At 44.7% G+C, this 9,377-nt stretch overlaps 1 protein-coding gene across 1 annotated transcript in view; it reads right to left on the reverse strand.

The window, feature by feature from the left end:
• Window positions 1-248: 248 nt before the first annotated feature.
• sin3a (SIN3 transcription regulator family member A) overlaps window positions 249-9,377 on the reverse strand; it is a 16,957-nt gene continuing 7,828 nt past the window's right edge. Inside the window, exons 12-21 of the mRNA XM_015398428.1 lie at window positions 7,793-7,909; window positions 7,476-7,714; window positions 7,151-7,334; window positions 6,495-7,071; window positions 4,550-4,719; window positions 4,292-4,465; window positions 4,100-4,192; window positions 2,577-2,671; window positions 2,282-2,474; window positions 249-2,181 (exon numbers count right to left, since the gene is read on the reverse strand). Of these exons, the coding sequence (XP_015253914.1) occupies window positions 1,936-2,181; window positions 2,282-2,474; window positions 2,577-2,671; window positions 4,100-4,192; window positions 4,292-4,465; window positions 4,550-4,719; window positions 6,495-7,071; window positions 7,151-7,334; window positions 7,476-7,714; window positions 7,793-7,909 (2,088 nt within the window). The 3' untranslated portion in view covers window positions 249-1,935. The remainder of the gene's footprint in view (window positions 2,182-2,281; window positions 2,475-2,576; window positions 2,672-4,099; window positions 4,193-4,291; window positions 4,466-4,549; window positions 4,720-6,494; window positions 7,072-7,150; window positions 7,335-7,475; window positions 7,715-7,792; window positions 7,910-9,377) is intronic.

The raw sequence follows: 9,377 nt of genomic DNA on the forward strand, positions 1-9,377 counted from the left end.
ATAAAAAAAAATGAATGAACCCTGTCTCGTTTGGATATGGTTTAAAATGATGAGTTTACTCAGGCTGGATGGAGGAGCCACATTTGTTTTCAGAAATCCATTCAGTGGAGTGCAGTTCGGGCAGCATCAGGACTTCAATTGGCATGAAGCTACAACAGCAGATTTCTAAACCCATCACCAGTTAGCTTCCGTTTAATTTAGCTCTGAAAACCATTTCTTAAAAGAAAGAAAAAAAATTTACTTGAAGAAACATCTTTTAATGTAGATTTTAATATCAAATGTTCTATATAAAAAATGCTTTAAAAACAAGAGTTTTGAAAATATTAGTAACATATAAAAACAATCTGTAACTAATAATCGGGCAAGAAAAGCACAATTAGTGCGACTCTTGTGATAAAATAGTGCATGACACATGGAAAATGGCCTCTCTATTACCCTTCCTGTTAGTTCTAGCTGAAAAATTTCCATAAAAAGATCCACATAAAAATAAAAACTCCACAAATGGCTCCTTAGGCTACAAATATCATTTTTTTTATTATTACTTTAAATAAGGTCTAAATAAAGGGACTAAAGACATGCTCATGTGACTTCTTACATTATCAAAAATATGGTGCAGGTTGCAGAAAACAACCCAGGGAGAAGCAAGCTCGCCAGGGGTCTGTTCTTCTGAGCTCTGAAATAAGTCTCACTATCAGTATGGACGGCTCTGTAAAAATGGAGGCAGTGATTTCTGACCAATCACAGTCAAGAGGACGAGAAAAGGAAAACAAATAAATCAAACATATCAAAGATTTGGATGTGTTTCTCCGTCCATCTCCCCACCAAATGTTCCTACGACAGAAATTAAAAACCAAAGACATAAAAGAAACGTAAAAGGGGGCAAAAAAAAATAGTCCAAACAAAGAAGTGTTTAATTATTAACTCCCTTTGGTAAAAATGGTGATAAATGGGCTTGCATTTGTCTTTGTCATTTACATCCTAACTTTAGCCGTTAATAACTAAAGTCAATAATAAGCTTGGAAATACTAGCACAACAACATGGAACTGTCATAAAAAGTCTGAGACTATTTACAGAGTATTTACAAGATGATCAGGATGATTTCAGTCCTACCAGAACGGGTGGAGCCTGTGTTTGATGGCAGAGTGTGTCTTTAAAAGGTTGCCTTCCAGGGCGGACAGGATCCTGTGTGTTAATAGAGCTATATATAATATATACACACTGGAATACACACTCACTGGAATACAGGACCTGACATTCACAAGCTATACAACTTTACAGTCTGAGAACAAGCAGTGTTGTGAAGTCTTTTCTTTTTTACATTAAATGCAACAGTGCTTTCCTACAGTAACCCAACAGCACCACCCAGAGGCTCAGGCACAGTCTGTAATAATGCTGCCATGTGTTTGGGAAAGAAATGTAACTGCCTCGTGAGGATTTTTTCTTTAGAATGCAGGAATGTTGGAACCAGAACCTATTTTCCTTTTCCTGAATAAGTGCACTTGTCCATTTGGGTCATTTTTTTCCCCCATAAATAACACCTCAGTAGGAACAGCGAGCTAAAACGAAGCTCGGTTCTGATAAAAGTCCATGAAGCACTACTCGCCGTTTCTGCTGCCTGTAGGAACCGGCTCAAGAAAGTTTGTGCCGTGGGTCTGAGTGCTGGTAAGAGCACAGGTCTGCGACCAGAACATGAGTGCTCGCAGTTTTTGGCACCAAAGGCCCTGTTAAAAAAAAATGGTCCCAGCTAAAAACGCTGGTAAAACAAACAAAAACTAAATCTGTGGCCCTACCGCCCTGGATGCAACACGAGTGAGAGACTATCACTCTAGCTCCCATGTTGGCCTTAAAAAATAAAAATAAATCCCAATATTTAGCCCTATCCCTAATTTTAACAGTGTCCAAACCTCCCACCCCATCTTGAGTCCACCGGTCTCCTACTTTTCTTCCCTCCCCGCATCTCTGTCAGCTACGGCGTATTCCACGCGATACTTGTTGATGTTCCTGAAGTGGAGGACTTCTGGGTGGCACGTTGTGGTGCAGGGCAGCAGGCCGTCACGCCCTTCCCCCATCAGCCACTTGGCGGTCTCTGCACTCATTTCGCGGTTGACGTGCTCTTTGACCCAGGCGTCCACCCAGGCCTGGAAGCGCTTGTGCAGCCTGGTGCTCACCCTCTCATGCGACTGTGGGGAAAAACCAGAGGGATTTTGGTAAACAAGGGAAAAGTAAGGATTTGCTGGGTGAGTGAGACGGTTCACCTGGAATCGAGTTTGGGTGAATTACCTGGTGAGCCCTCATCAGGGCGGTGCGGCGGTACATGTAGTCCTCAGACTTAAAGACGTAGACCATTTTGTAGGAGTTGAGTTTGAACATGCACTCCATCTTTTCCTTCTCCATGGATTTCTTCCCCCCCTCACAGGCCTCCTTGTCCATCTGCTCCCGGCCCTTCTGGTACTTCCTGATCCGCCTCAGGTTCCTAGCAGGGTTAGAGATGGATTCAGTGGAAGGTCTCAGGAGAAATTAGTCAAACTCAGAAAACTTGCCTTTGACTCTTAGAGCGAGAAAGAAAAGAGTGTACCGTGGAAGAAACACAGGCTTCTGGGCCAGATGCTCCCTCAGCTCAGGGGTGGTGGAATCTGGGTTGAGGTAGCGTCCAACGTAGTCGGACCAACGCTGCAAACATACAACCCAGAACATCCATGAAATCCAGCGATGCAGGAGATCCCAGATCCATGGATTAAAGCAACAATTAAATCCTGAGCCAGAACTTTTTCAAAGAACACCTGGGTGTGTGTGTGTGTGTGTGTGTATTTTCAAGCCATGCCAGGAGGGTGTGGGGGGGACGGTTCAATAAGCATCTCCCTGAAATTAGTTTTTGGAACTTGAGTTGTATTGTGAATGATTGAGGACTAAATTTGACTTTTGAAAATCCAATACCAAAAACGGCCAAAAGATGGCAAAAGCACATCTATATCTAGTGTGAATGAGAGGTCGTGTTAGGCAAGGAAAGTACAAACCCTTATTTTTAACTCACATATGGTCAGTTATTGACGCTGGTTCAGCTGTTGCCGTAGCCCCAGACAAACGTCTAATGTGCGCAGCCGCACGAACTGCAGTTTGACCAGGGTCTAATTCATGTTTGCGTAGCACCTTTTTGCCGCCGGATGCGTAAATAAGCTTCCTGGAGCACAGCGTGCCTGAACTCATCAACTGCATTGTGCCCTCTGCATGCAATTCTGTTCTCTCCATAGTCCTTCTCTCTAAACACAAAGTTTCATTTATTTATGTTTAACACGCGCTCCATTGAACGGAGCCCTAAACGGCGCAAGGTGACTTTCCGTGTAGAACCTACGTGTAGCACTGTACCACAATCTATCTGGCGACTTGAACGAGAAACGAGAGGAGGTGGTAAACGCTTTCATAAGACCCGCCCCCTTCTTCTTTTGATACTGCTGGTTTCAGAGCGATTCTTCGCTATCATTGGCTGACAAACGCAAGGGGAATTTCGATTGTCTTTTTTTAATTATTTATTTACCTTCCGTTTATTTTCAGGTGATCGCTACGAGCCGAAAATCCGGCCTGGGGCCGGAATACTTTAATCCCTGCACAGCTGTACTGGTACATTTTTCCAGAGGTTTTCATCACTTAGGGGCCTATTTTAGATGGAAAAAGATGAGGCCTTAGAAGGCAATAGTAATGTTTGGTATTAATATGAACATAAAACTTTGGACAGATGGGTGGTGGGCTAGACGAATTGCAGACTGATAGATCAACATAGGGGTGGGGATGGTGAGGTGCGGGGATTTGGACTTTAAATCCCATCACAATATTTTGTGGTTTGGCTGTAACTGCAGCCTACCTAACCCTATTGCATGTGTTATCAGTTAATGTCGCCATACTGGAGGTTGTGTTAGAAGCCTGTGACACTAAAGCCATTAATAAGACACGTCTTAATAAACCCTGCATATAAACAAGTTGCTGATTGATCCTTCAGGTTATCTGCAGTGTTTCAGGAAACGTAGAAGTTTTCAACGCTCACAACTGTATTATTTGTGTATTTTTAAGAAATGTTTTCAAACCAATCAAAGAGCAGCTTCTCACCTCGGCCTCCATGGGCTCGTCAGAATTCTCTTCCTCCGTGTCCAGCAGCTCCACCGTGAGCTGCACTTGCCCTCTATTTTTCACAAACATCACCTGAGACAAAAAAAAAAAGGGGGGGGGGGGGGGGATGTCAAGATGATGCTTTATTCCACTAAATTCATGGAAGCTGAAGCTCTGGCCAGGAAATCAAACCTTGAAGCAGTTCTCTTCAGACATGAGCTGCTCTGCTTTTCTCTGGTAGATCACCTCAGCCGAGTTTTTTGACGACTGTGCAGTTGTGGCCCCCCACGTGGCTCCGTTCCCAGTCTCCGTAAGATAGAGGTCTGTTACCTGGACGCAGATTTCGTCGCTCACTAGGTGCTGCAGCTACAGAGGGAGTGGGAATGAGTGAACGACTGTTCCAGCACCAGAAACTCACATGCAACACGTTTTGGGAGGAGGCGAACTTACCTGCCGAACTATGCTCTGGATCAGCTTGTCCATGGTGAATGCGATGTAAGCGTGGATGGTGAACATCTCCCTCAGAGAGTCTTCGTACTGAGAGGCTTCCATGTTTCCGTCCAGCAAGTTCCGAACCATCTCCAGGAAGGCTGAATAGTAATCCTCCACCTCGATGTCCACTAGAGAACAGAAACAGTGAGCATCTTAACGTTCACCATGAACACAGCCTTCTTTAAACATCTTTCCCACTGGCTGAAAAACCTTTTTAAATCTGGAAACAATGGGCTTTTTAGTGGCAGTGGGAACAGCTCATTGGCCCACATTAAAATCGCCTTCAAACTGCTCGGATCTGCATTCAGTGGGAACAGCAGAACCAGATTGGCCTGTTCATTTATGTGATACCACTGAGCTCAATGTACGGACGTCACAACATAGCTCCCATCAAATATGATCTAACCCAAACAAAAGGAGAGATTCAAACTGAAAATATCAAAGCCATAAAGCAGAGTTTATAGATATGCTGCCATAGGCCCCTTTTAATCGTCCTATCACTATTCTCACATTCTGCATATTTGTTTGTTCCATCTCTAACGTTATGCTGTCTCTGCTTATTCCTCATAGTAGCTTCATCTGGTATGTTCCCATTTGGTTGTGAATTGGCGATTTATATATAAACCGATTTGAAATCGAATTGGACTTTCTACGCCCTGGCTCCCTTCCATGTTGCTCTCCACTATTTACTTTCCTGATTTCTGTCGAACAGTTGACATCATCAGCGCTAACCCAGCATGATGATGTCACCAGAGATGCAGTGGTGGGGGGGCAGAAGCCATGCAGCTTGCCAGCAGGGGTGGTCAGAACGACACTTTTTGCCAATGAGCATGGAGCCAAATGCTGATTGTTAGCGGGTTGACCCAGGTTTGAAAGACCCACTAATTTCAGAAGAAAAGGGCTTTAATTCAATTTCATTCACTTTATTTCTATAGCACCAATTCACAACAGGTAATCTCAAGGCACTTTAAATTCAACCAGATCATACAGTCAAATTGATACAAAGTGCATTTTCTATCTAAGGAAAACCAGTTGATTGTAGCAACATATTGACTCAAAAGGCAATCCCTCACACTAAGCATACTTGAAGCGAATGTGGAGAGGAAAAACTCCCCATTAACAGCAATAAACCTCTATCAGAACCAGGCTCAGTCTTTCTTTGTTTAAAGAAAAAAATGCTGACTCTGATTTTACAGTGATACAGAATTTAACCTTTTCAAACCAAAACAAATAAAACACCAGATCAATCAATATCTAATCCACTATGACTGGAGCTACTCATTAACCAGGAAGTAAGAAGGAAACCAGGGGTCTAATTTGGTTGGACCCAACACTGGGACTCACCTGTGAGTCCCAGTGTTGGGTCCAACCAAATTTCAGTGTCTGGTTCTGTGTAGAACACAGAACCAGACACTGAAACGCATCTACAAGATGCAGTCGGCCACCAGATGACAAAGGAAGGCGGAAATTTCAAACTGTTATGGAAATGCTTCTTCTTTTTATGACAACTCTATTGATGAAATGTGCTATAAGGTGACCTGGTAGCAATCGGACATGGTACCTTCAACTGGATTTCAGATTTTCTGTTCGTAGGTCAGGACAGGTGTGCCTAAAGACAGCTCAGTCTGGTCATAGGTCATCAAATTTTAAGGAAACCCCGCACGAACCAAACCCCGCACGAACCAAACCCCGCACGAACCAAACCCCGCACGAACCAAACCCCGCACGAACCGAACCCCGCACGAACCGAACCCCGCACGAACCAAACCCCGCACGAACCGAACCCCGCACGAACCGAACCCTGCACGAACCGAACCCCGCACGAACCGAACCCTGCAAAAACCGAACCCCGCTACAGGGTGAAAATCCAGCCAATATTAGATGAAATTATGGGTTTACTCACTGGGCTCCTTGAGTCTGAGCTGGATGGCAGGATTATCGTTCTTCTCCTTCTTCAGCCCCAGAACCTCCCTCTCCCAGTCCCGCTCCCTGACGTCCTCCTCCATCTGCCGCTCCGCCTGCTCATACAGCCTGAGCAGCCGCGAGCACAGCGTCTGGTGGAGGCGCAGGAAGATGTACCAGTTGTTGTTGACGAAGAAGAGGTTGTAGGCATCTTCGCAGGAGCGCAGCTTCTGAGCCGCTGTGTTGCAGAACAGCAGCTTGGACTTGGTGGGGCTCCCGGTGCCTGGGACCCCGTTGGATTTTTTGGAAGCCCCCTCCTCCAGCCCCACATCTTCTTCTTCCTCCTCCTCCTCCAAGTCCGACAGCTCGCCGCGCTGTGCGAACAGCATGTCAGGGATGAAGTGGTAGATGATCTGCTTGATCTTGTACTTGTCCTCCTTATGAATGCTGGTCTGCCGCTTCACATGGTGGATGATGAGCGCCGCCGCGTCCTCCAGGATCTGGCTGTCCTCGTAAGCTAAAGTGAGGTGGGGCCCCATAGGAGCGGCGGTGTTCTCCTCCGACGCCTGCTCCTGCCTCTGTAAGTAAAAATGAGTTTTACAGACTGATTGTTTTGTGTAAAAGTGTAACTAAATATTTGCAGGAGAAAATCTCTACCTCATCATAGATGCTTTCAATTTCATTCAGCAAAGACTTTGATCGAATCACTTTGGTGTCATTTTGTTTGAAGTTGATGCCTTGATGGTCCAGGGATTTGAGGTAATACTTCTCGTTCTGCTCCCTCCAGATCTTGTTAAAGCCTCGCTGGGCTTCCCGCCATTCCTCCTCCTTCATCTTTAACCTGTTTGTAAAGAGAGGCTGGATTCAGAGTGGGAGCACTGGCTCTTTAAGCTAAAACCCCTCAGATTAAGACGTGTTACACCAAAGGAGCCAGAAAATAAGCTAAACGGGACAAAAGTGGATAAAATAGGACGTATTGTACCTTTTCAGCACAATGGGAACAGAAACAGCGGGGTTCTTCTTCAGGCCGTCCAGGATGTCAGGAGCTTTGTCTCCATATATCCTCTGGATCGCCTTGCGGTGAATCACCTCAGAGGAACCGCCCAGTGCGTTGTCCAGCCGAAACTTAGCCTGCTCCTCCGCGGACATGCGGGACAGCTTCCGCTGCACCGTCTCCAGCACTCTGATGGTGGCCAGGTTGGTCTCCAACACCACATCAAGCTGTGGTATGACAAAAACCCTCTAACGTCCGTCCATTTATTACAAACATAACCCAGCGTGGAGAAAACTCCAGCTCACCTCGAAGCGTTCGTCCTCACACCTGTAGATGTGCTCCTCATACTGCGTCTTCTTGGAGCTGACGAAAGTGGAGTCCTCGGACCACGAGGGAAAGGAGACCCAGGTGTCGTTCAGGACCTGGAGGCAGAATTTAGGAAACTCAGTGATGAGGAGAGAAAACGTCTAATAATGTCAACAGTCAGGCCCCTATGAGTATTTAAGTCAATGAATTACATTTGCCCAACCATAATAATAAATACTTCCCCTGTGTTTGAACTAAATAAGCATTTCCTACAGAATCAAACTAGAAAAACAATCAGAAAGACGGAGGAGGGAGAAAGTAACATGTTTCGACGGTACAAACTAGAGATGCATCGATCCATGTGCTGAGTGTATCAGCTGATATCCAATAAGAATAAATCAACCATATTCCATGTCATGAAAAAAGACGCACCAGGCTTCAAATAAACATTGTTGAAAAAGTATATTATATATATATGCATGCATGTGTGTGTGTATTTTCAAGCCATGCCAGGAGGGTGTGGGGGCGTGGGATCACAGATTGCATGAATGACTGAAGACTAAGTTTGACTTTTGAAAATCCAATACCAAAAACGGCCAGGAGATGGCAAAAAGTGCATCTATATCTGCCACTTGCATGAACCACATTTCTTTGGATACCTAGTTTTGCTGCTAAGCGTTCCTGGAGCACAGCGTGCAGAAGTGCCTGGTTCACTTAACTTCCTGCTCCAGCTGCTAAATGGCTCGCCATCTCGCCCTGTCTCCTCCAGCCATGCCCAGCGCCATTTATGTTTGAGACTTTATTTATGGTTGTTACATCTTCCCTCGGAATTCATGAACGGCATTGTGCCCACTCCATACAATTCAGTTTTCTCTATCGTCCCTCTCTCCAAACATAAAGTTTCATTTGTATATATTTTTTTTTTTTTACACGTCTCTCCTTTGAATGGGGCCGTAAAAGTTAAACAATGTACCGCAATCTGTCCACTTCAAGCAAGAAACGAGAGGAGGTGGTACACGATTTATTGAGACCCACCTCTTTCTTCTTCTGATTGGCTAACAATGTTAGTTTCAGAGCGCTTCTTTGCTACTATTGGCTGAAAAACCTAAGAGGGATTTCAATTGTGTTTTTAAAATTTATTTAGCGTCAATTTATATTTAAGTGAATTTTTTTGCCCAGGAACAATTGCTCTGAGCCGAAGATCCGGCCTGGGCCCGGAATACTGTAATCCTGCATAGCGAAAAAAAAATCAGATGGACATTGAGATAAATATATGTGAGAAGAAGGATTTTAAATTCTATTCTGGATATAACAGGAAACTAGGGCTGCAACAACGAATCGATAAAATCGATAAAAATCGACTTTTAAAAGCGTTGGCAACGAATTTAATCATCGATTAGTTGTGTCACGCGATTAATGTGTCATCCGCCGCCGTCATCACATCCATTTGACTGAAACGGGGGAAGAAAAAAAATATGGCAGAGAGAGTCAGTGCCGCAGGTGCAGTGTTGCCAACTCAGGGACTTTTCAGACCCCTCCAGCTACTATTTTTCAAAAAAGCGACTAGCGATAAATCTGGCGACT

This window comes from Cyprinodon variegatus, unplaced genomic scaffold (genome assembly GCF_000732505.1).
Source record: "Cyprinodon variegatus isolate N-32 unplaced genomic scaffold, C_variegatus-1.0 Scaffold934, whole genome shotgun sequence".
NCBI lineage: Eukaryota > Metazoa > Chordata > Actinopteri > Cyprinodontiformes > Cyprinodontidae > Cyprinodon > Cyprinodon variegatus.